The 25,661-nt window shown below is 47.3% G+C and overlaps 2 protein-coding genes across 5 annotated transcripts in view; one reads left to right on the forward strand and one right to left on the reverse strand.

Moving 5' to 3' along the window:
• The window catches only part of pgap3 (post-GPI attachment to proteins phospholipase 3), a 139,252-nt gene that overhangs the window by 15,354 nt on the left and 98,237 nt on the right, over window positions 1-25,661 (forward strand). The window contains exon 8 of one of the 4 annotated variants that reach the window (XM_072487696.1): window positions 359-4,607. The exons of the other annotated variants lie outside the window; for them this stretch is intronic. Coding sequence (XP_072343797.1) covers window positions 359-407 — 49 coding nt within the window. The 3' untranslated portion in view covers window positions 408-4,607. Of the gene's footprint in view, window positions 1-358; window positions 4,608-25,661 lie in introns of those variants that run through there. 4 annotated transcript variants of the gene reach the window in all.
• LOC140398697 (phenylethanolamine N-methyltransferase) lies at window positions 3,239-13,794 on the reverse strand. Its single transcript, XM_072487701.1, has 3 exons — window positions 12,489-13,794; window positions 5,632-5,839; window positions 3,239-5,042 (listed from the first exon to the last, which is right to left on the reverse strand). Exons 1-3 carry the CDS (start codon window positions 12,655-12,657, stop codon window positions 4,616-4,618), a joined length of 804 nt encoding a protein of 267 aa, XP_072343802.1. The 5' UTR covers window positions 12,658-13,794; the 3' UTR covers window positions 3,239-4,615.

Genomic DNA, 25,661 nt, shown 5'->3' on the forward strand with positions numbered 1-25,661 from the left:
CGTCCCCGCTGTGGGCCCGACCCCGGCCCCCGTCCCCGCTGTGGGCCCGACCCCGTCCCCGACGCGGGCCCGACCCCGGACCCCGTCCCCGACGCGGGCCCGACCCCGGCCCCGGCACCACTCTGTACGTTTAGGTGTTGCGCTGTGTTGGAGGCCAGCGCTCTCGCTGTGTTACTGGTGATGGTTAATTGCCGAATGTCCAGTTTTCTGTTCCTCCGGCAGACTGATACAGCCTGGACTAGGCTGCGGGTGGGAGGAGGGGTACGCTGCTTAATTTTAAAACATTTTGGTTTTTACCGGATGAAAATGCTTTTTGGATGATACTCACTCACTCCCTGTCTCTCTCCCATTCCCCCAGCTTTCTCATTGATGACAGTCTGCATCTTCTTGATGTGAAAAGGGAATAACAATTGGGGCGAGCTGCTGCACCCAGTGACTGCAACGTGAATGTATGAGATGCTGACACAGTGGATGTTCATTTCAACATTTTCTACATTTACTTTGCACTTCTAACACCATGATTTCGTTCTGTACGTGTTGGTTTATCAGTGAGACAGAGAGCCGGTCAGTTAATACATGGAGCTGGAATTTAGTCTAGGGTCAGAACTCGTGAGGAGTAACAATTTATGGGAAGAAGGCAAGGGATCGAAACTAGGTCAGTTGTACTTTTAAAAATTTATTTCAAGGGAAGAGGGTGTCTCTGGCTGAGCCAGCATGTATTACCCACTCCTAATTACCCTTGCAAAGGTTCTGATGAGCTGTCTTGAACGGCTGTAATCCATGTGGTGTAGGTACACCCACTGTGCTGTTAAGGAGGGATTTCCAGGATGTTGCCCCAGTGACAGTGAAGGAGCGGCCGATATAGTTCCAAGTCAGGATGGTGAGTGACTTGGAGGGGACCCTCCAGGTGGTGGGGTTCCAAGGTATCTGCTGCCCCTGTCCTCCAATGTTAGAGAGGTTACAGGTTTGGAAGGTGCTGTCAAAGGATGCTTGACCAGTTTCTGCTTGCAACCTGTAGATGATGCACACGGCCGTTACTGTGTATCGGTGGTGGCAGAGGTACCAATCAAGCGGGACTGCTTTGTCCTGGATGGTGTCGAGCTTCTTGAGTGTTGTTGGAGCTGCACCTGTCCAGGCAAGTGGAGATTATTCCATTACACTCCTGACTTGTGCCTTGTAGATGTTGGACAGGCTTTGGAGAGTCAGGAGGTGAGTTGCTCACTACATGATTCCCAGCCTCTGACCTGCTGTTGTAGCCACAGTATTTATTTGGCTGGTTCAGTTCAGTTTCTGATCAATGGTAACTCCCAAAATGTTGATTGTGGGGGATTCAGCATTTTGAATGTCAAGGGGAGATGCTTCGATTCTCTCTCTTGTTGAAGATGGCCATTGCTTGGCACTTGTGTGGCACAAATGTAACTTGCCACTTGTGAAATGAAAAATGAAATGAAAATCGTTTATTGTCACAAGTAGGCTTCAAATGAAGTGACTGTGAAAAGCCCCTAGTCGCCACATTCCGGCGCCTGTTCGGGGAGGCTGGTACGGGAATTGAACCGTGCTGCTGGCCTGCTTGGTCTGCTTTAAAAGCCAGCGATTTAGCCCAGTGTGCTAAACCAGCCCCATGTCAGCCCGAGCCTGGATATTGTCCAGGTTTTGCTGCATTTGGACAGAGACTGCTTCATTATCTGAGGAATATCGAATGATGCTGAACATTGCAATCATCAGCAAATGTCTGACATTGAACATCCCCATCAAACATTGGACCTTCTGATGGAGGGACAGTCATTGATGAAACAGCTGGAAATGTAGGTGCCTGGGATTCTCCGCAGAGGACCGTGCAGAGAGTTGGTACAGACATGATCAGCCAAATGGCCTCTGCCTGGACTGTAACTGTTCCAGGTGACACCGACCCCGATTCCAGACCAGCCCGTGTCCTGGCCCTGCCCCGATGGCTGTTTTTAATCAGAAACATTGATTGCTTTTCCAGATATTTTTGTTTGGAAATATGGATTGCTGAGCGCTCTGAACCTGCTTCACTTCCCAGTGCTGCCACCAAGTGGCACAAACCACCTGGAGCTGCCTTTAGCTTTTATTTTCTTGTTCACTTGACTTTCTCTGGAGTAAAATGGAGCCTATGGAGTCTCTGCTGCTCAGATTGAATCAGCTGAGAAAATACCTCTCGCCCATTCACAGAACTTCCAATTCGACCACTGTAGCAGCAATCCTTCTCCCCATTCTGAATCACCCCCTCTATCCCTCACTCCTACCCCTGTGTTGCTCATCACCTCTACCTCTCAACTCCTTGTCCCCCACCCTGCATGCCACTTGTTGGGTGAATTGGCCATTCTGAATTCTCCCTCTGTGTACCTGAACAGGCGCCGGAATGTGGCGACAAGGGGCTTTTCACAGTAACTTCATTGCAGTGTTAATGTCAGCCTACTTGTGACAATAAAGATTATTATTATTCGGTACCATGTGTGTCTGGTGTGAATGCTGGCCACAAAGCTAGTGCATGTGTTGATTGGATTTGTTGCATTCTCCACAAACCCTGAAATGCCTGTGGCTTGAGTGGTTAAATCCATTTTCTGAATAGTGGAGATATTTTGAATAGCTTCAATAATAGAATGCTGGGTTTTTAATGAATCTGCGAACCCCTGACCTAACAACTCATGGGAGCACCTTTACCACGCAGACTTCCTCAAAAATGCGCGAGAGGTTCATCACTTTCCCATGGGAACCGAGGATTAGAATACATACTGGTTTTGCTCTGTTTCCCAGTGTTTAACACGGTCCTGCTCTAAGTTATACTGTGTTTAACGCAGTTCTCTGCATTTCCCAGTGTATTACACAGCCCTGCTCTGTGTTACCTGGGGGTTTCAAGCAACCCTAATTTGTGTTCCCTGGTATAAAGTGAACAGGTTCTGGTTTTGAGGAAATGGTTGCTATTTGTTATAGAACCATAGAATTCCTTAAGTGCAGATGGAGGCCATTCGGCCCATCAAGTCTGCACCAATCTAAAAGCGCACTCTGCACAGGCCCACTCTCCCGCCCTATCCCCACAACCCGGCACATCTTTGGAAACCCACACAGACTCGGGGAGAAAGTGCCAACTCCACACAGACAATCACCCGAGGCTGGAATTGAACCCGCGTCCCTGGCGCTGTGAGGCAGCAGTGCTAACCACTGTGCCCCCGTGTTATGATCTGTCTCAGACTCGGGAACAAAATCTCCAAATGGCTGAATATTTGAGTTTTGTTTATTGATTTATATTTTAATAACCTTCATCTCGGTATCCTTACACAAAAAAGAAAAACTTGAAGCTCCGCAATTACTGAGTAAACAGAACATCGCACGTACACCGAGAACACGTATCAAATCATTACATTTATCTAGTCACCTTTCAGGAAAGGCTGAGGACTTTGAAGATGTTAAAGAAGATATTAAGTAGACTAGTCCCAGGGGTGAGGGATTATAGATATATGGTGGAGACTGGACATGCTGTGATTGTTTTTAGGGCAGAGAGGGCAAAGAGATTCGATGGAGGCTTGAAGCGGTTTGATAGATTAAATAAAGGGAACCTGTTTTCAGTGGCGGGTGGGTCACTGATCAGTGGGCTCAGGTTTAAGAGAAAACCCAGGGAAATACAAGGAAAGCGGTTTCACAAAGTGAGTGGTCAGGATTTGGGACGCAGATTCTGTCACTGGTCAATATCCTGACGCCCTCCCTGACAGAACCGAGGGTGTATCTGCACCACATGCTTCGGGAAGGCAGCTCACCACCATCACAAGGGCAGGTAGAGATGGACAGTAGATACGGGTCTAGCCAACAATGCACACATCCCTTGGAAGAATTGTTCAAAATCAGTAGTAACCTTCAAATTGGCTAGATGGTGGAATGTGGAATAACTGCAGGAATCTGAGGAATAAGCAGAGGAATGAGATTAACTGACTTGCTCTTCAAAAGAACCAGTACAGTCTCTTCCTGTGCTGCACTATTCGATTTTTCTATATATATATATATATATGCCTAGAAAATGAACATCATTATTCATGTGCCAAGATCACATGTTGCATTGCATCTGATACGTAAAGAGCTGTCTAATCATTAAACATGCCTCTTCACATGGATCTACTTGTTATATGTGATTACAGCATGTGCCTAATGGTTAGATACACTGCCTGAGCAGCTATGATGATTATTGTGTAGTGGTAGCTAATCTCGCCTGTTTCAGACCGTTCTTTCAGCTCCATCTACAGTAACAATACAGCACAGAAACAGAGGCCCTTTGGACCTCCTGAACAGATACATCAAACACGGCTCGGAATTCAACAATGTTTAATGGTTTCTATTTGTTTAGCCCTGGGAGTAGACACCAATTTGACAAATTAAAATCGTAAAAGCATTTGTGAGTCAGTCGCCAAGCAGAGTACTGTGCATGGGGAGTGACACAGTAACTCGTGGATTGGTGGACAGTATCTTACAGGGGTGACCTGACATTCTGACTGTTTAACCCAGGGTCATGTCTCTATTTTCTCTCCGCTTCACTGGAAGGTTTTACTTAATTTTTGATTAAATGTTTGTCAAATCTCTGGCAGTAAGTTTACAAATATGCAGGTCAGAATTTTTGTGCTTGGAGATAGAAAACACCACGCACATCATCAACCCCGATTTTCAGTTCAGAGGGCATCTTGTATGTTTTGAAGACACAGATTCTGTAGCCAGATTTGCTCACGGCCTCCCTCACGTAATCTTCATCGACAGGAACAACACTGAGTTTCGCCTCCCCAGCCAGGTAATAAGATTCATCGAGTGCCCCGATCATCAGGAGGAAACCCCCTGGTTTCAGGAGTGAGGTGATGTTGGCCAGAGCCTTCTCCAATGATTTCTTATCTGGACAGGCAGCCTCGAGACAGAAAGTTGTGCTGATAGCATCCACAGGATCCAGCACTTTGGGATAGAGGGGATTTGGCTGCATGATGTCGCAGTGACAGACATCTTTAATTGTTGTCCGCAGTCTCTGCTCCTTCGCTTCCCAGTGATCACTGCATAGAAGATCATCACCGTTATCACAGTAACTTCATTGAAGCCTACTTGTGACAATAAATTATTATTGACCCATCCCTCATTGACCATTTCCTTCCTGACTGAATATTGACCCATCCCTCACTGACCATTTCCTTACTGACTGAATATTGACCCATCCCTCACTGACCATTTCCTTACTGACTGAATATTGACCCATCCCTCACTGACCATTTCCTTACTGACTGATTACTGACCATTTCCTTCCTGACTGAATATTGACCCATCCCTCACTGACCATTTCCTTACTGACTGATTACTGACCATTTCCTTCCTGACTGAATATTGACCCATCCCTCACTGACCATTTCCTTACTGACCATTTCCTTCCTGACTGAATATTGACCCATCCCTCACTGACCATTTCCTTACTGACTCAACACTGACTGTTTCCTCACTGACTCTTCCCCCATTTACCAATTCCTCCCTCACACTGATCCTCCCTGACCCATTAATGATCCACCGCTCATTGACCAATCCCTCACTAACTCAAGTATTGATCTATCCTGGATAATGCCCCTGACCAGAGGGAGTAACATGCACATTTACCTCTTCCCCTCAAGGCTGCAGACATATTTGATGTAGAGGCTCCAGTCAAAGGCTCCGGGCTCGCCTCGTAGCCATTTCTGTAACTCCTCCCGATTCACCTCCAAATAATCAGACATCACAATGTTGTTGAAGAAGTCACAGGCGCTGATGACTTGGTACAGAGTCGGGCCGGATCCAATGTCCAGGAGGGTATGGCCACGAATTTCACCTACAGTGAAGCAGAGGCAGAGCTTCAGTGTGAACACAGTCCGGTTTAAACACTGCAAACCCTGACAAGCAAGCGAGGCAGAAATAAAACCAAGTTACAACTGTTCCCTGCTACACACCAACACGGTCCTCGTATAATTTAGGACAATTTGTCTTCACTCCAAACGCAGACCCCACCATATTCTGAGGCAATGATCAATTAATATTTGGTCAGCTATGAAGAAAAGGCAGTAAATGGAGTTGAGATACAGATCAACCCTGACCAAGTTGAATAGCCGAACAGGTCTGAGGGCATGAGTGGCTCCTTGTTCTTGATTTTTTTTAATACTGAGCCTTAGTGGACATCACCATCACCTTGACATGGCTTCCCCTGTCCATCCATACCCCAACCCCCCCCCCCCCCCCCACCCCACATTTAGGCAGAGTTAGGTATTGGTCAGTAGACAACACACAGGTTCAAGAATTATACACAAACTTTGGATGAAATAATCGCACAGGTTAGCATTGACTGCAACTTATCCAAACAAGCTCTCTACTTTCTACAGGCAGTTCATGAACTAATAGGACAGAGAATCAAGGACCAGAATCGACTGGGGAGAGTCATCATCAATGGGGCAAGAGCGGAGCTGGGTCACTTAGATTGGAATGAATGGTTAGTGGGGGGAAACTAGCTGAACAACGGGCTAACTTAAAAATGGCACGGGCACAGTCAAGGTATATTCCCTTAAAAGAGATGTGAAAAATTTTGAAGTAGAGGACAGAGTAGAACTTCAAACGGTGATGGACAAGCTGATGGAGTGGGCAGGTAGGTGGTGGATGAAGTTCAATGCGGAAGTGTGAGGTGTTGCATTTTGGTAGGATGGCGAGACAATAGAAAATGAGATAAAATTTAAAGGGGCTGCAGGAGCGGAGGGAATGTGTGTATAGATCGTTGAAGCTGGTGGGATAGGTGGAGAGAGCAGTTGATAAACTATAGTACTCTGGGCTTTATTAACTTGGACATACAAGAGCAAGGTGTTTATACTGAACTTATGCAAGACACTAGTTGCTTATTTGTGTAGAAACAATGTGCAGGGGTTATGGGCAAGGCAGGGCAATGACACGATGCTCATTCAGGGAGTCAGTGCAGCACGATGGCCAAATGGTCGCCTCCTGCACCAACACAATTCAGTGATTCTGAAAAGCCTGCTCAGTGCTCCTGCTGACCAGCCCTCAGTCAACAACACACTTCAATCCTAACAAAACCTCTGGAGCTCTGAACAACAGTCATAGAACATAGAACAATACAGCGCAGTACAGGCCCTTCGGCCCACGATGTTGCACCGAAACAAAAGCCATCTAACCTACACTATGCCATTATCATCCATATGTTTATCCAATAAACTTTTAAATGCCCTCAATGTTGGCGAGTTCACTACTGTAGCAGGTAGGACATTCCACGGCCTCACTACTCTTTGCGTAAAGAACCTACCTCTGACCTCTGTCCTATATCTATTACCCCTCAGTTTAAAGTTATGTCCCCTCGTGCCAGCCATATCCATCCGCGGGAGAAGGCTCTCACTGTCCACCCTATCCAACCCCCTGATCATTTTGTATGCCTCTATTAAGTCTCCTCTTAACCTTCTTCTCTCCAACGAAAACAACCTCAAGTCCGTCAGCCTTTCCTCATAAGATTTTCCCTCCATACCAGGCAACATCCTGGTAAATCTCCTCTGCACCCGCTCCAAAGCCTCCACGTCCTTCCTATAATGCGGTGACCAGAACTGTACGCAATACTCCAAATGCGGCCGGACCAGAGTTCTGTACAGCTGCAACATGACCTCCCGACTCCGGAACTCAATCCCTCTACCAATAAAGGCCAACACTCCATAGGCCTTCTTCACAACCCTATCAACCTGGGTGGCAACTTTCAGGGATCTATGTACATGGACACCTAGATCCCTCTGCTCAGCCACACTTTCAAGAACTTTACCATTAGCCAAATATTCCGCATTCCTGTTATTCCTTCCAAAGTGAATCACCTCACACTTCTCTACATTAAACTCCATTTGCCACCTCTCAGCCCAGCTCTGCAGCTTATCTATATCCCTCTGTAACCTGCTACATCCTTCCACACTATCGACAACACCACCGACTTTAGTATCATCTGCAAATTTACTCACCCACCCTTCTGTGCCTTCCTCTAGGTCATTGATAAAAATGACAAACAGCAACGGCCCCAGAACAGATCCTTGTGGTACTCCACTTGTGACTGTACTCCATTCTGAACATTTCCCATCAACCACCACCCTCTGTCTTCTTTCAGCTAGCCAATTTCTGATCCACATCTCTAAATCACCCTTAATCCCCAGCCTCCGTATTTTTTGCAATAGCCTACCGTGGGGAACCTTATCAAACGCTTTGCTGAAATCCATATACACCACATCAACTGCTCTACCCTCGTCTACCTGTTCAGTCACCTTCTCAAAGAACTCAATAAGGTTTGTGAGGCATGACCTACCCTTCACATGGCCATGCTGACTATCCCTGATCATATCATTCCTATCTAGATGATTATAAATCTTGTCCCTTATAATCCCCTCCAAGACTTTACCCACTACAGACGTGAGGCTCACCGGTCTATAGTTGCCGGGGTTGTCTCTGCTCCCCTTTTTGAACAAAGGGACCACATTTGCTGTCCTCCAGTCCTCTGGCACTATTCCTGTAGCCAATGATGACATAAAAATCAAAGCCAAAGGTCCAGCAATCTCTTCCCTGGCCTCCCATAGAATCCTAGGATAAATCCCATCAGGTCCCGGGGACTTATCTATTTTCAGCCTGTCCAGAATTGCCAACACCTCTTCCCTACGTACCTCAATGCCATCTATTCTATTAGCCTGGGGCTCAGTATTCTCCACAACATTATCTTTTTCCTGAGTGAATACTGACGAAAAATATTCATTTAGTATCTCGCCTATCTCTTCAGACTCCACACACAATTTCCCATCCCTGTCCTTGACTGGTCCTACTCTTTCCCTAGTCATTCGCTTATTCCTGACATACCTATAGAAAGCTTTTGGGTTTTCCTTGATCCTTCCTGCCAAATACTTCTCATGTCCCCTCCTTGCTCGTCTTAGCTCTCTCTTTAGATCCTTCCTCGCTACCTTGTAACTATCCATCGCCCCAACCGAAACTTCACACTTCATCTTCACATAGGCCTCCTTCTTCCTCTTAACAAGAGATTCCACTTCCCTGGTAAACCACGGTTCCCTCGCTCGACGCCTTCCTCCCTGTCTGACCGGTACATACTTATCAAGAACACGCAGTAGCTGATCCTTGAACAAGCCCCACTTATCCAGTGTGCCCAACACTTGCAGCCTACTTCTCCACCTTATCCCCCCCAAGTCACGTCTAATGGCATCATAATTGCCCTTCCCCCAGCTATAACTCTTGCCCTGCGGTGTATACTTATCCCTTTCCATCATTAACGTAAACGTCACCGAATTGTGGTCACTGTCCCCAAAGTGCTCTCCTACCTCCAAATCCAACACCTGGCCTGGTTCATTACCCAAAACCAAATCCAACGTGGCCTCGCCTCTTGTTGGCCTGTCAACATATTGTTTCAGGAAACCCTCCTGCACACACTGTACAAAAAACGACCCATCTATTGTACTCGAACTATATCTTTTCCAGTCAATATTTGGAAAGTTAAAGTCTCCCATAATAACTACCCTGTTACTTTCGCTCATATCCAGAATCATCTTCGCCATCCTTTCCTCTACATCCCTAGAACTATTAGGAGGCCTATAAAAAACTCCCAACAGGGTGACCTCTCCTTTCCTGTTTCTAACTTCAGCCAATACTACCTCGGAAGAAGAGTCCCCATCTAGCATCCTCTCCGCCACCGTAATACTGCTCTTGACTAGCAGCGCCACACCTCCCCCTCTTTTGCCTCCTTCTCTGAGCTTACTAAAACACCTAAACCCCGGAACCTGCAACATCCATTCCTGTCCCTGCTCTATCCATGTCTCCGAAATGGCCACAACATCGAAGTCCCAGGTACCAACCCACGCTGCCAGTTCCCCTACCTTGTTTCGTATACTCCTGGCATTGAAGTAGACACACTTCAAACCACCTACCTGAACGCTGGCCCCCTCCTGCGACGTCAAATCTGTGCTCCTGACCTCTATACTCTCATTCTCCCTTACCCTAAAACTACAATCCAGGTTCCCATGCCCCTGCTGCATTAGTTTAAACCCCCCCAAAGAGCACTAACAAATCTCCCCCCCAGGATATTTGTGCCCCTCAGGTTCAGATGTAGACCATCCTGTCTGTAGAGGTCCCACCTTCCCCAGAAAGAGCCCCAGTTATCCAAAAATCTGAAACCCTCCCGCCTGCACCATCCCTGTAGCCACGTGTTTAAATGCTCTTGAGAGTCATGTGGACTCTCAACGTTAACTCCGTTTCTCTCTGCATAGATGCTGCCAGACCTGCTGGGGTTACCCAGTATTTACTGCTTCTCTCAACAACATATACTGACACCCATTCCCCAATCACTCTACAATACAGACCCTCACCCCGGTCACTACAACATTGACCCTCACTCTGATCACTACAATACTGACCCTCACCCCAGTCACTACAGTACTGATCCTCACCCCGGTCACTACAATACTGACCCTCACCCCAGTCACTACAATACTGACCCTCACCCCAGTCACTACAATACTGACCCTCACCCCAGTCACTACAGTACTGATCCTCACCCCGGTCACTACAATACTGATCCTCACCCCGGTCACTACAATACTGACCCTCACCCCAGTCACTACAATACAGACCCTCACTCTGATCACTACAGTACTGACCCTCACCCCGGTCACTACAATACTGACCCTCACCCCAGTCACTACAATACTGACCCTCACCCCGGTCACTACAATACTGACCCTCACCCCGGTCACTACAATACTGACCCTCACCCCGGTCACTACAATACTGACCCTCACCCCGGTCACTACAGTACTGACCCTCACCCCGGTCACTACAATACTGACCCTCACCCCGGTCACTACAATACTGACCCTCACCCCGGTCACTACAATACAGACCCTCACCCCAGTCACTACAATACTGACCCTCACCCCGGTCACTACAGTACTGACCCTCACCCCGGTCACTACAATACTGACCCTCACCCCGGTCACTACAATACTGACCCTCACCCCGGTCACTACAATACAGACCCTCACCCCAGTCACTACAATACTGACCCTCACCCCGGTCACTACAGTACTGACCCTCACCCCGGTCACTACAATACTGACCCTCACCCCGGTCACTACAATACAGACCCTCACCCCAGTCACTACAATACTGACCCTCACCCCGGTCACTACAGTACTGACCCTCACCCCGGTCACTACAATACTGACCCTCACCCCGGTCACTACAATACTGACCCTCACCCCGGTCACTACAATACTGACCCTCACCCCGGTCACTACAATACAGACCCTCACCCCGGTCACTACAATACTGACCCTCACCCCGGTCACTACAATACTGACCCTCACCCCGGTCACTACAATACAGACCCTCACCCCGGTCACTACAATACTGACCCTCACCCCGGTCACTACAATACTGACCCTCACCCCGGCCACTACAGTACTGACCCTCACCCCGGTCACTACAATACTGACCCTCACCCCGGTCACTACAATACTGACCCTCACCCCGGTCACTACAATACTGACCCTCACCCCGGTCACTACAATACTGACCCTCACCCCGGTCACTACAATACTGACCCTCACCCCGGTCACTACAGTACTGACCCTCACCCCGGTCACTACAATACTGACCCTCACCCCGGTCACTACAGTACTGACCCTCACCCCGGTCACTACAATACTGACCCTCACCCCGGTCACTACAACATTGACCCTCACCCCGGTCACTACAGTACTGATCCTCACCCCGGTCACTACAATACTGACCCTCACCCCGGTCACTACAATACTGACCCTCACCCCGGTCACTACAATACAGACCCTCACCCCGGTCACTACAGTACTGACCCTCACCCCGGTCACTACAGTACTGACCCTCACCCCGGTCACTACAATACTGACCCTCACCCCGGTCACTACAATACAGACCCTCACCCCGGTCACTACAGTACTGACCCTCACCCCGGTCACTACAGTACTGACCCTCACCCCGGTCACTACAATACTGACCCTCACCCCGGTCACTACAACATTGACCCTCACCCCGGTCACTACAATACTGACCCTCACCCCAGTCACTACAATACTGACCCTCACCCCGGTCACTACAATACTGACCCTCACCCCGGTCACTACAATACTGACCCTCACCCCGGTCACTACAATACTGACCCTCAACCCGGTCACTACAGTACTGACCCTCACCCCGGTCACTACAGTACTGACCCTCACCCTGGTCACTACAGTACTGACCCTCACCCCGGTCACTACAATACTGACCCTCACCCCGGTCACTACAATACTGACCCTCACTCCGGTCACTACAATACTGACCCTCACCCCGGTCACTACAATACTGACCCTCACCCCGGTCATTACAATACTGACCCTCACCCCGGTCACTACAATACTGACCACCATTCCCTGGTCACTGACCTTTTGAGAATGAAGATGCAAAGCAGCGGAGTTTCCAGGGAACGATACAGTCTTCACTGTCAAAGTTGGCTCGAGGAGGCATATAGTTGTTCTGAAGATAAGCCTGAGGATTGAAGAGCTGGTACCTATCGGTGACCTCAGAAGATTTCAACATCTTCAATCCTGACATATATAACAGTGTGCTGCTAATGTAACGTTAACCAACAACACTCTGTATCAATGATACAAAACAGAGTAATCAATCAACACGCTCAGAGTCACAGCAGAGTGACCGGCAGCTCAGAGCCACAGCACAGTGACCGGCAGCTCAGAGCCACAGCACAGTGACCGACCAGCTCAGAGTCACAGCAGAGTGACCGGCAGCTCAGAGCCACAGCAGAGTGACCGACCAGCTCAGAGTCACAGCAGAGTGACCGACCAGCTCAGAGTCACAGCAGAGTGACCGGCAGCTCAGAGCCACAGCACAGTGACCGACCAGCTCAGAGTCACAGCAGAGTGACCGGCAGCTCAGAGCCACAGCACAGTGACCGACCAGCTCAGAGTCACAGCAGGGTGACCGACCAGCTCAGAGTCACAGCAGAGTGACCGACCAGCTCAGAGTCACAGCAGAGTGACCGACCAGCTCAGAGTCACAGCAGAGTGACCGGCAGCTCAGAGTCACAGCAGAGTGACCGACCAGCTCAGAGTCACAGCAGAGTGACCGACCAGCTCAGAGTCACAGCAGAGTGACCGACCAGCTCAGAGTCACAGCAGAGTGACCGACCAGCTCAGAGTCACAGCAGAGTGACCGGCAGCTCAGAGTCACAGCAGAGTGACCGACCAGCTCAGAGTCACAGCAGGGTGACCGGCAGCTCAGAGTCACAGCAGAGTGACCGACCAGCTCAGAGTCACAGCAGGGTGACCGACCAGCTCAGAGTCACAGCAGGGTGACCGACCAGCTCAGAGTCACAGCAGGGTGACCGACCAGCTCAGAGTCACAGCAGAGTGACCGACCAGCTCAGAGTCACAGCTGAGTGACCGACCAGCTCAGAGTCACAGCAGGGTGACCGGCAGCTCAGAGTCACAGCAGAGTGACCGACCAGCTCAGAGTCACAGCTGAGTGACCGGCAGCTCAGAGTCACAGCACAGTGACCGATCGACACAGTTGAGAATCAGGTATTTATACTGTGAGCTCAGATTGTAGGTTGGGCCAGATTTGTAAATTATTTCATTAGTGGGTTAAGGACTTTAGTAAACAGAGTTATCAGTGATAAAAAATCTTTTAAAACCTTCAGGCTGGCCACGAATAAATGTAATTTTATTTTCAAAGCGGCAGTGGTTATGTGACTGGTTAGGGAGCTACAGCAAGTGAGATATTTTACAATGATGGATTAAAGAGAAACTGCGAATCGGGAACTGCCTTAGATCATTGGAAAACATTTAAAAAACCATAACCGGCTCCAGATCACTGAATGCTCCGAGCCTCATCAGAAAGAGGAAGGTTCAGTTTACTGCGGGTTACACATCCTCTTTCCCAGACACTGACTTTCCACAATCCACAGTTCCAACACTGCCTAAACGACCATTTTTATTCTATATTTAATGTGGATATGGCAGCAATAACTTGGTTTCTTCAAACAATAAGTCACCACCCTCTGGCTGACGAAAGGAATGAATAGGTGAACTCCAATAGTTGTTTATTCCTGTTTGGTGCAAGAGCAGAAAGGGAACTGTGGCCAAACCCTGGCTCACAAAGGAAATTAGAGATAGTATTAGATTCAAAGAAGAGGCATACAAATTAGCAAGAAAAGCAATAGACCTGAGCATTGGGGACAGTTTAAATTCAGCAAAGGCGGACCAAGGGATTGATTAAGAAGGGGAAAATACAATTTGAAAGTTTACTTGCAGGCAACATAAATACCAACTGTAAAAGTTTCTATAGGTATATAAAGAGAAAAAGATGAATAAAAACTGATGTAGGCCCCTTACAGTCAGAAACAGGGAAATTCACAACAGGGAACAAAGAAATGGCTGAGGAACTAAATTCGTACTGCTGCTCTCTTTGGTGTTGTCTCTTAATATGGCTCTGTTTAATTACGTTTGCTCAAGAGTCACCAGGTATCTTTTGACACCACCACAAGGTTCAGAACCGAATATTGATCAAAGACTCGATACACTAGTTAGTAAGTTCAAAAGCAATGCTTATTTATTTACACACAGTCAAATCTACTCATGCATAAACTCTACAAACTAAACTACCACTATTACTAAAGCCTATACTTAGCTTCGGGTGCCCACTCAGTCAGAGGAACAATGGCCGTTGCTCTGTTCTGAGGCTGCTGGGTTGAGCTATTTACAAGATAGCAACTAGGAGCGTCTATCTCGTAGCGTGCGTTGGCTTGGAACTTACTTGGTCTGATGCAGCAACCCGGCAGGTCTCTCTTCGCTGAGAGCCAAGGCCAAAGAAGAACGATTCTCTCTTGGGGAATACCGTTTAGACCTCAAAGGGTTTCATGCGCTTTTGGGCGGGCCTCAATTAATTGGACCTTTCCCAATCATTCTTATCGATCTTCCTCTAATAGAGTGGTACGTTCCCTGGTTGCTGGGTGTGTCCTAGGTGGCCGTTGGTTTGCTTTGTTTGAGTCTCCTCTGGCGCCGGGGTGTCTGCCTTAACATTGTTTATCTAAATGTTTCTCTTTTGTCCCCGGAGATGGCTCATTAGTATGTAGATGGCTTAGTAGTTTCTGTCCTGTCTGAGAGCCAAGGCTCTAATCAACAGACAGACCTTGCACCTGCTTGTTTCTCAGTATTGTCCAATTTTCCCTGCATTCTTTGCAAGTGTCCATTTTGTAATCGGGACGTGGCCACCCCAGATGGCTACAGTACTTTGCTTCTGTCCTCACAAAGGAAGACATAAATAATGTCCCGAAAGTTCTGAGAAGCACAAGTTTTAGAGAGGAGCTGAAGGAAATTAGTATTATAAAGAAATGGTTTGGGGGAAATTAATGGGATTGATGGCAGACTAATCTCCAGGGCCTGATAATCTTCATCCCAGAGCATTTACCCGAGGAAGGAGCAGTGCACCGAAAGCTAGTGATTCGAAACAACCCTGTTAGACTTTTAACCTGGTGTTGTAAATCTTCTTACTATGCTCACCCCAATCCAACGCCGGCATCTCCACATCATGACCAGAGCACTTAAGGAAGTGGCCCTAGAAATAGTAGATCTATTGGTGGTCATTTTCCAAAACTCTTTGGACTCTGGAATGGTTACATAAGAACTAGGAGCAGGAGTCGGCCATCTGGCCCCTCGAGCCTGCTCCGCCATTCAATGAGATCATGGCTGATCTTTCTGTGGACTCAGCTACACTTTCCCGCCTGTTCACCATAACCCTGAATCCCTTTACTGTTCAAAAATCTATCTATCTTTGCCTTAAAAACATTCAACGAGGTAGCCTCAACTGCTTCACTGGGCAGGGAATTCACAGATTCACAACCATTTGGGTGAAGAATTTCCTCCTCAACCCAGTCCTAATTCTGCTCCTGCTCATTTTGAGGCTATGCCTCCTATTTCTATTTTACCCGCCAGTGGAAACAATCTCCCTGCTTCTATCTTATCTATTTCCTTCACAATTTTATATGTTTCTATAAGATTCCCCTCATTCTTCTAAATTCCAATGAGTTCAGTCCCAGTCTACTCAGTCTCTCCTCATAAGCCAATCCCCTCAACTCTGGAATCAACCTACAGCTTGGAGGGTAGCGAATGTAACCCCGCTATTCAAAAAGGGAGGTAGAGAGAAAACAGGAAACTAGACCAGTGAGCCTAACGTCGGTAATAGGGACGTTTCTGGAGTCCATTATCAAGGATTTAACAGCACAGCATTTGGAAAGCAGGGGTGTAATCCAGTGTTTTTCAAACTTTTTTTCCCGGGACCCAGTTGTACCAATCAACGGACCTTCGGGACCCACGCTGGCTGACGTTCGCGACACACCATTATTGCTTACTTTTAATGCGGCGGGTGAGCCTGCTTGGTCCTCACCATCTCACTTGCTTCGTCATTCAATGTTACATTTCTGTGACTTTGGCTGACGATTTAAGTTCTTGCTGAATGCTTTGAAGAAAATCAAGAGTTTTGTTATCCATGCTTAGTCTTCAAATGTCTTTGAAGATTTAACGGTTTTATACTTCATTTATCAGTACTTCCCAGCGTATAACACACATGGGTTATGTATCCTGATTTGGATTGGCACAATTAAAGCCATACCTCAAGAAATCATCTTTGTACTGCTTTGTTCCCGATTTCAGTTTCTTAATTGTTTGTTCACCAGAGGCCCTGGAGCCCGGGTTACAGCTCACAGCAGCATGGCCTTGTCCGACGTAGACTCTCCTGCGAAGCTGTCTCCAGCAGATTTAGCTGTGAGATCCTGGCCTGTGTGTCTCTCTGGCCCTCTCTACCTTATTACAAAATGACCCACCTTCAGTTCTTCACACAGTCCTGTTGCTGGCAGCTACAAAATGGAGGAATCTCACCTCTATGATTTTGCACCCAAAGCATGGATGTGCCGGGCTTGTGACCTTCTCTCTGCCGCTGCCTCGGGCGGAAAGACACATCGTTCATTTTTAAAGGCTGGTCGCGGCTGGCAACTTTTTTTTACTTTGAAACGTTATTTCTAATACCTAATATTTTTTCCAAATTTATAACTTTTTACTGCAAAAAATTAAAACAACTTCAGCTGAACATGTGCAGCCTTACATTTACACACAAACTTTGTTTTAAATAAATTCCCATTTCTTCAGAAATTTAACCAATTTTAGACCAGTGTTCACATATGTCAGCCCTATTGACTGGCCTTGTTTAATCAGTATTCCGAGAAACCTGGCCTGGCTTCCTCTCACTGTATCCACCCCAGTCACAGACCACTACCCGACCAGTACTTACCGTCGTGGGAGTGCAAACGGACGTTGTGTTGGCTGTTGAACGCATTGACTAAATAGCCGCAGGCTGCATACTGCCAATCGGTGGCGGGGGACGAGCCAAGCAGCACGCAAAGGACGAGCACCAGAGCGGAGCTCCAAGCTGGGGCCACCATGATTACCATCGTGTCAGCCCCCCCACCCCCGCGCTCTGTGCGCGGTGACCAGCACACAGCCCAGCCTCGCGCCGCCCGCCCCCTCAAACACTGCAACCAATCAGGGACTGCCCGCGACCGCATTCTTAAAATCTGGCCGCGGCAGCTGGGAACTTCTCGCGATCGGGAATGCCACAACCCAACACCCACCCGTGACCCTGAGTTTGAAAATCCCTGGTGTAATCAGACAAAGTCAGCATGGATTTGCGAAAAGAAAATCATGCTCGACAAATCTACAGGAATCCTTTGAAGATGTAACCAGTAGAGTTGACCAGGGAGAAGGATGGATATGATTTATTTAGACTTTCAGAAGGCTTTTGACAAGATCTCACAGAGCAGGTTACTCTGTAAAGCTAAAGCGCATTGGATTGTGGGTAGTGTCTTGAGATGGATAGAAAGCTGGTTAGCAGACAGGAAGCAAAATGTTGGAATAAATGGGTCTTTTTCTGATTGGCAGGCAGTGATAGTGGGGGACCGCAGGGATCAGTGCCAGGACCCCAACTGTTCACATTATATATTAATGATTTGGATGAGGGAACTGAATGTCTCCAAATTTGCAGATGATACAAAGTTGGGTGGGAGGGTGAGCAGTGAGGAGGATGCAGAGATGTTTCAGCGGCATTGGGACAGGCTGAGTGAGTGGGACACGCACGGCAGATACAGTATAATGTGGATAAATGTGAGGTTATCCACTTTGGTAGCAAAATAGGAAGGCTGATTATTATGTGAATGGGTGTAAATTGAGAGAGGCGGATACTCAGCGAGATCTTGGTGTCCTCGTGCCTCAGTTGCTGAAAGTAAGCGCACAGGTATAGCAGGCGGTAAAGAAGGCCAATGGTATGTTGGCCTTCATAGCGAGAGGATTGGCGTCTAGGAATAGAGATGTTTTACTGCAATTGTATAGGGCATTGGTGAGGCCACACCTGGAGTATTGTGGGCAGTTTTGGTGTCCTTATCTGAGGAAGGATGTTCTTGCTATGGAGGGAGTGCAGCTAAGGTTTACCAGACTGATTCCTGGGATGGCGGGACTGTCATATGAGGAGAGACTAAGTCGGTTAGGAATATAGTCATTGGAGTTTCGAAGAGTGAGAGGGAATCTCATAGAAATTTATAAAATTCTAACAGGGTTAGACAGGGTAGATTCAGGAAGAATGTTTTCGATGGTGTGGGAGTCCAGAACAAGGGGTCATAGTTTGAGGATAAGGGGTAAACCTTTTAGGACTGAGGTAAGGAGAAATTTCTTCACCCAGAGAGCGGTGAATCTGTGGAATTCACTACCTCAGAAAGTAGTTGAGGCCAAAACATTGTGTAATTTCAAGAAGGAATTAGATATAGCTCTCGGGGCTAAAGTGATCAAGGGGTATGGGGGGGAGGCGGGATCAGGGTATTGAACTTGATGATCAGCCATGATCATATCATAATGAATGGCAGAGCAGGCTCGAAGGGCCGAATGGCCTCCTCCTGCTTCTATTTTCTATGAGGAGATTTACCAGAATGTTGCCTGGGCTGGAGAGTTTTAGTTATGAAGAGCGATTGGATAGACTGGGGGTGTTTTCCTTGGAGCAGAGGAGACTGAGGGGGGACAGGATTGAGATGTATAAAATTATGAGGGGCATAGATAGAGTAGACAGGAAGAAACCTTTCCCCTTGGTGGAGGGATCACTGACCAGGGGGCAGAGATTTAAGGTGAGGGGCAGGAGGTTGAGAGGGGATGTGAGGGAAAACCTTTTCACCCAGGGGGGGGGGGGGAGTCTGGAACTCGCTGCCTAAAAGGTGGGTGGAGGCAGAGACCCTCATAACATTTCAGAAGTATTTAGATGTGTGCTTGTGATCCCAGGGAATACAAGGCAATGTGCCAAGTGCTGGAAAATGGGATTAGAATAGTTAAGTGGTTGTTTTTTACCTGCGCAGACGCAATGGATTGAAAGGCCTTTTCTGTGCTGTAGGGGGCTCTATGACTCTATGTATGAGGACTCCCAGATCCCTCTGTATCTCGGAGCTCTGCAATCTCTCACCATTTAGATAATCTGCTTTTTTATTCTTCCTGCCAAAATGGACAGTTTCACATTTGCCGATGTTACACTCCATTTGCCAGATTTTTGCGCACTCACTTGACCTATTTATATGTTTTTGTCACCTCCTTATGTCCTCTTCTCAACTTACTCTCCGACCTTTCTTTGTGTCATCATTAAATTTACCATCCCTTCAGTTCCTTTATCCAAGTCATTTTACAAATCGTAAAAAGTTGAGTCCCCAGCCCTGCTCCGTATCCCACCCCTCGTCACATCCTGCCAACCAGAACATGACCCATTAATGCCAACTCCATGTTTCCTATGAGTTAGCCAATCTTCAATTCATGCCAGTATGCTACCCCCTCCCCCATGAGCTTTTATTTTCTGCAAGAACCTTTGATGTGCCACCTTGTCAAATTCCTATTGAAATCTAAATACAGTACATTCACCAGTTCCCCTTTATCCACAGCACATGTGACTCCTTCAAAGAACTCCAATAAACTGCTTCAAACTGATTTCCTTTTCACAAAACCATGCTGACTCTGCCCGACTGCCTTGAATTTTTCCAAGTGCCCGGCTTTAATATTGGGTCGAACATTTTCCCCATGGCAGATGTTAAGCTAACTGGCCTGAAATTTCGTACTTCCTGTTTTCCTTTCTTTTTGAATAAAGAAGTTATATTTGCTATTTTCTAATCTAATGGGGCCTTCCCCAAATGCAAAGATTAAAACCAATGTTTTGATTACCTCATTAGCCTCTTCTTTCAAGATCCTCAGATGAAGTACATCAGGACTCGGGGGCCCTGTCTGCCTGCAGACCCAACAATTGTCTCCGTGTCACTTCCTTGGTGATTGTAATTTTCCTGAGTTCCTCCCTCACTTCCATTTCCAGATTCGCCAGACTCAAGCCGGACTCGCGCCTCAGCGTCTTGTCGCTAACGAGGGGGATCTGCTTTTAAATGCTCCCTCACCACTCACTCCCAGTCAGTATACAAGTGTAGCAGCGTGCAGAACTGCTCCTCGCTTTGGCGATACCGACATGGCCAAGCTTCTCTTTGTCCCTGCAGGAGACGTTAGCCCATAATAAGCGGGAAAGGGCCAAGACGAGGTCCTACAATCAGAATTTAGGGAGTTGGGAGATAAGTTAAAAAGTAGGATCTCAAAGGTAGTAATCTCAGGATTGCTACCAGTGACACGAGACAGTCAGAGTAGAAATTTAAGAATAGTCAGAATGAATATGTGGCTTGAGAGATGGTGCAGGAGGATGGGGGGGGGGGGGGGTCAGATTTTTGGGACATTGGAACCGGTTCTGGGGGTGGTGGGATCTTTACAAATTGGATGGTCTACACCTGGGCAGGACTGGAACCAATGTCCTAGGGGGTGCTTTTGCTAACACTTTTGGGGAGGTTTTAAACTAATGTGGCAGGGGGATGGGAACCAGATTAGGAAGTTAGAGGTCAGTAAAGAGGCAGCAACTAAAGCCAGTAAGGTACAAGATAATAAACTCAATGTGACTAAGGGGAAGAGTAGACAGGGAAGAGATGATGAACGCAAAGGGACAGGTGGTCTGAGGTGCATTTGTTTCAATGCGAGAAGTGTAGCAGGTTAGGCAGATGAACTTAGGGCTTGGATTAGTACCTGGGAATATGATGTGGTATTACGGAGTCTTGGTTGAGGGAAGGGCAAGGCTGGCAACTAAATATCCCAGGGTATAGATGCTTCAGGAGGGATAGAGAGGGAGGTAAAAGGGGTGGAGGAGTTGCATTACTAGTCAGAGATGATATCACAGCTATGATTAAGGAGGGCTAAGAAATAGGAAGGGTTGTTGGGACTTTACTACTGGCCTCCCAAAAGCGAGCGTGAATTAGAGGTACAAATATGTAGACAGATTATAGAAAAATGTAGGAGCAATAGGGTGGTCGTGATGGGAGATTTTAACTTCCCCAGCATTGAATGGGACTCATGTAGTGTTGGACGTGTAGATGGAGCAGATTTTGTAAGGAGCATCCAGGAGGGTTTTTTAGAGCAGTATGTAAATAATCCAACTCGGGAAGGGGCCATACTGGACCTGGTATTGGGGAATGACCCTGGCCAGGTGGTTGAATTTTCAGTTGGTGATTACTTTGGGAATAGTGATCACAATTCTGTAAGTTTTGAATACTCCTGGACAAAGATGAGAGTGGTCCTAAAGGAAGAGTGCTAAATTAGGGAAAGGCCAAGTATAACAAAATTCGGCAGGAGCTAGGGAATGTGGATTGGGAGCAGCTGTTTAAGGGTAAATCCACATTTGAAATAGGGCAGCACGGTAGCATTGTGGATAGCACAATTGCTTCACAGCTCCAGGGTCCCAGGTTCGATTCCGGCTTGGGTCACTGTCTGTGCGGAGTCTGCACGTTCTCCCCGTGTGTGCGTGGGTTTCCTCCGGGTGCTCCGGTTTCCCCCCACAGTCCAAAGATGTGCGGGTTAGGTGGATTGGCCATGATAAATTGCCCTTAGTGTCCAAAAGTGCCCTTAGTGTTGGGTGGGGTTACTGGGTTATGGGGATAGGGTGGAGGTGTTGACCTTGGGTAGGGTGCTCTTTCCAAGAGCCGGTGCAGACTCGATGGGCTGAATGGCCTCCTTCTGCACTGTAAATTCTATGAGATTCTATGAGAACATAGAACATAGAACAATACAGCGCAGTACAGGCCCTTCGGCCCACGATGTTGCACCGAAACAAAAGCCATCTAACCTACACTATGCCATTATCATCCATATGTTTATCCAATAAACTTTTAAATGCCCTCAATGTTGGCGAGTTCACTACTGTAGCAGGTAGGGCATTCCACGGCCTCACTACTCTTTGCGTAAAGAACCTACCTCTGACCTCTGTCCTATATCTATTACCCCTCAGTTTAAAGTTATGTCCCCTCGTGCCAGCCATATCCATCCGCGGGAGAAGGCTCTCACTGTCCACCCTATCCAACCCCCTGATCATTTTGTATGCCTCTATTAAGTCTCCTCTTAACCTTCTTCTCTCCAACGAAAACAACCTCAAGTCCGTCAGCCTTTCCTCATAAGATTTTCCCTCCATACCAGGCAACATCCTGGTAAATCTCCTCTGCACCCGCTCCAAAGCCTCCACGTCCTTCCTATAATGCGGTGACCAGAACTGTACGCAATACTCCAAATGCGGCCGTACCAGAGTTCTGTACAGCTGCAACATGACCTCCCGACTCTGGAACTCAATCCCTCTACCAAAAAAGGCCAACACTCCATAGGCCTTCTTCACAACCCTATCAACCTGGGTGGCAACTTTCAGGGATCTATGTACATGGACACCTAGATCCCTCTGCTCATCCACACTTTCAAGAACTTTACCATTAGCCAAATATTCCGCATTCCTGTTATTCCTTCCAAAGTGAATCACCTCACACTTCTCTACATTAAACTCCATTTGCCACCTCTCAGCCCAGCTCTGCAGCTTATCTATATCCCTCTGTAACCTGCTACATCCTTCCACACTATCGACAACACCACCGACTTTAGTATCGTCTGCAAATTTACTCACCCACCCTTCTGCGCCTTCCTCTAGGTCATTGATAAAAATGACAAACAGCAACGGCCCCAGAACAGATCCTTGTGGTACTCCACTTGTGACTGTACTCCATTCTGAACATTTCCCATCAACCACCACCCTCTGTCTTCTTTCAGCTAACCAATTTCTGATCCACATCTCTAAATCACCCTCAATCCCCAGCCTCCGTATTTTTTGCAATAGCCTACCGTGGGGAACCTTATCAAACGCTTTGCTGAAATCCATATACACCACATCAACTGCTCTACCCTCGTCTACCTGTTCAGTCACCTTCTCAAAGAACTCAATAAGGTTTGTGAGGCATGACCTACCCTTCACAAAGCCATGCTGACTATCCCTGATCATATTATTCCTATCTAGATGATTATAAATCTTGTCCCTTATAATCCCCTCCAAGACTTTACCCACTACAGACGTGAGGCTCACCGGTCTATAGTTGCCGGGGTTGTCTCTGCTCCCCTTTTTGAACAAAGGGACCACATTTGCTGTCCTCCAGTCCTCTGGCACTATTCCTGTAGCCAATGATGACATAAAAATCAAAGCCAAAGGTCCAGCAATCTCTTCCCTGGCCTCCCAATGTGGGAGTCTTTTAAGGAAAGGATGGTTAGAGTGCAGGGCAGACATGTCCCTGTGAAAATGAGGGACAGAAATGGCAAGATTAGGGAACCATGGATGACGGGTGGAATTGTGAGACTAACTAAGATGAAAAAGGAAGCATACATAAGATCTAGGCGACTTAAATCTGATGAAGCTTTGGAGGAATATCGGGAAAGTAGGACAAATCTCAAACGCGCAATAAAGAGGGCTAAAAGGGGTCATGAAATATCTTTGGCTAACGGGGTTAAGGAAAATCCCAAAGCCTTTTATTCGTAGAAAGGAGCAAGAGGGTAACTAGAGAAAGGATTGGCCCACTCAAAGACAAAAAGGGAATTTATGCGTGGAGTCAGAGGAAATGGGTGAGATTCTTAATGAGTACTTTGCATCGATATTCACCAAGGAGAGGGACATGACGGACGTTGAGGCTAAGGATGGATGTTTAAGTACTCTAGGTCAAGTCGGCATAAGGAAGGGGGATGTTTTGGGTATTCTAGAAGGTATTAAGGTGGACAAGTCCCCAGGTCCGGATGGGATCTATCCCAGGTTACTGAGGGAAGCGAGGGACGGAATAGCTGGGGCCTTAACAGATATCTTTGCAGCATCCTTGAACACGGGTGAGGTCACGGAGGACTGGAGAATTGCTAATGTTGTCCCTTTGTTTAAGAAGGGTAGCAGGGATAATCCAGGGAATTATAGACCTGTGAGCTTGACGTCAGTGGTAGGCAAACTGTTGGAGAAGATACTGAGGGATAGGATCTATTCACATTTGGAAGAAAATAGACTTATCAGTGATAGGCAGCATGGTTTTGTGCAGGGAAGGTCATGTCTTACAAACCTAATAGAATTCTTTGAGGAAGTGACAAAGTTAATTGATGAGGGAAGGGCTGTAGATGTCATATACATAGACTTCAGTAAGGCGTTTGATAAAGTTTCCCGTGGCAGGTTGATGGAAAAAGTGAAGTCGTATGGGGTTCAGGGTGTACTGGCTAGATGGGTAAAGAACTGGCTGGGCAACAGGAGACAGAGAGTAGTGGTGGAAGGGAGTGTCTCAAAATGGAGAAAGGTGACTAGTGGTGTTCCACAGGGATCCGTGCACGGACCACTGTTGTTTGTGATATACATAAATGATCTGGACGAAGGTATAGGTGGTCTGATTAGCAAGTTTGCAGATGATACTAAGATTGGTGGAGTTGCAGATAGCGAGGAGGAATATCAGAATACAGCAAAATATAGATAGATTGGAGAGTTGGGCAGAGAAGTGGCAGATGGAGTTCAATCCAGGCAAATGTGAGGTGATGCATTTTGGAAGATCTAATTCAAGAGCGGACTTTACGGTCAATGGAAGAGTCCTGGGGAAAATTGATGTACAGAGCGATCTGGGAGTTCAGGTCCATTGTACCCTGAAGGTGGCAACGCAGGTCGATAGAGTGGTCAAGAAGGCATACAGCATGCTTGCCTTCATCGGACGGGGTATTGAGTACAAGAGTCGGCAGGTCATGTTACAGTTGTATAGGAATTTGGTTAGGCCACATTTGGAATACTGCGTGCAGTTCTGGTTGCCACATTACCAGAAGGATGTGGATGCTTAGAGAGGGTGCAGAGGAGGTTCACCAGGATGTTGCCTGGTATGGAGGGTGCTCGCTATGAAGAAAGGTTGAAGAGATTAGGATTGTTTTCGTTGGAAAGACAGGTTGAGGGGGGACCTGATTGAGGTCTATAGAATTATAAGAGGTATGGACAGGGTGGATAGCAACAAGCTTTTTCCAAGAGTGGGGGTGTCAATTACAAGGGGTCACGATTTCAATGTGAGACGGGGAAAGTTTAAGGGAGATGTGCGTGGAAAGTTTTTTACGCAGAGGGTGGTGGGTGCCTGGAACGCT

The sequence above is a fragment of the Scyliorhinus torazame genome, chromosome 21 (assembly GCF_047496885.1).
Source record: "Scyliorhinus torazame isolate Kashiwa2021f chromosome 21, sScyTor2.1, whole genome shotgun sequence".
NCBI lineage: Eukaryota > Metazoa > Chordata > Chondrichthyes > Carcharhiniformes > Scyliorhinidae > Scyliorhinus > Scyliorhinus torazame.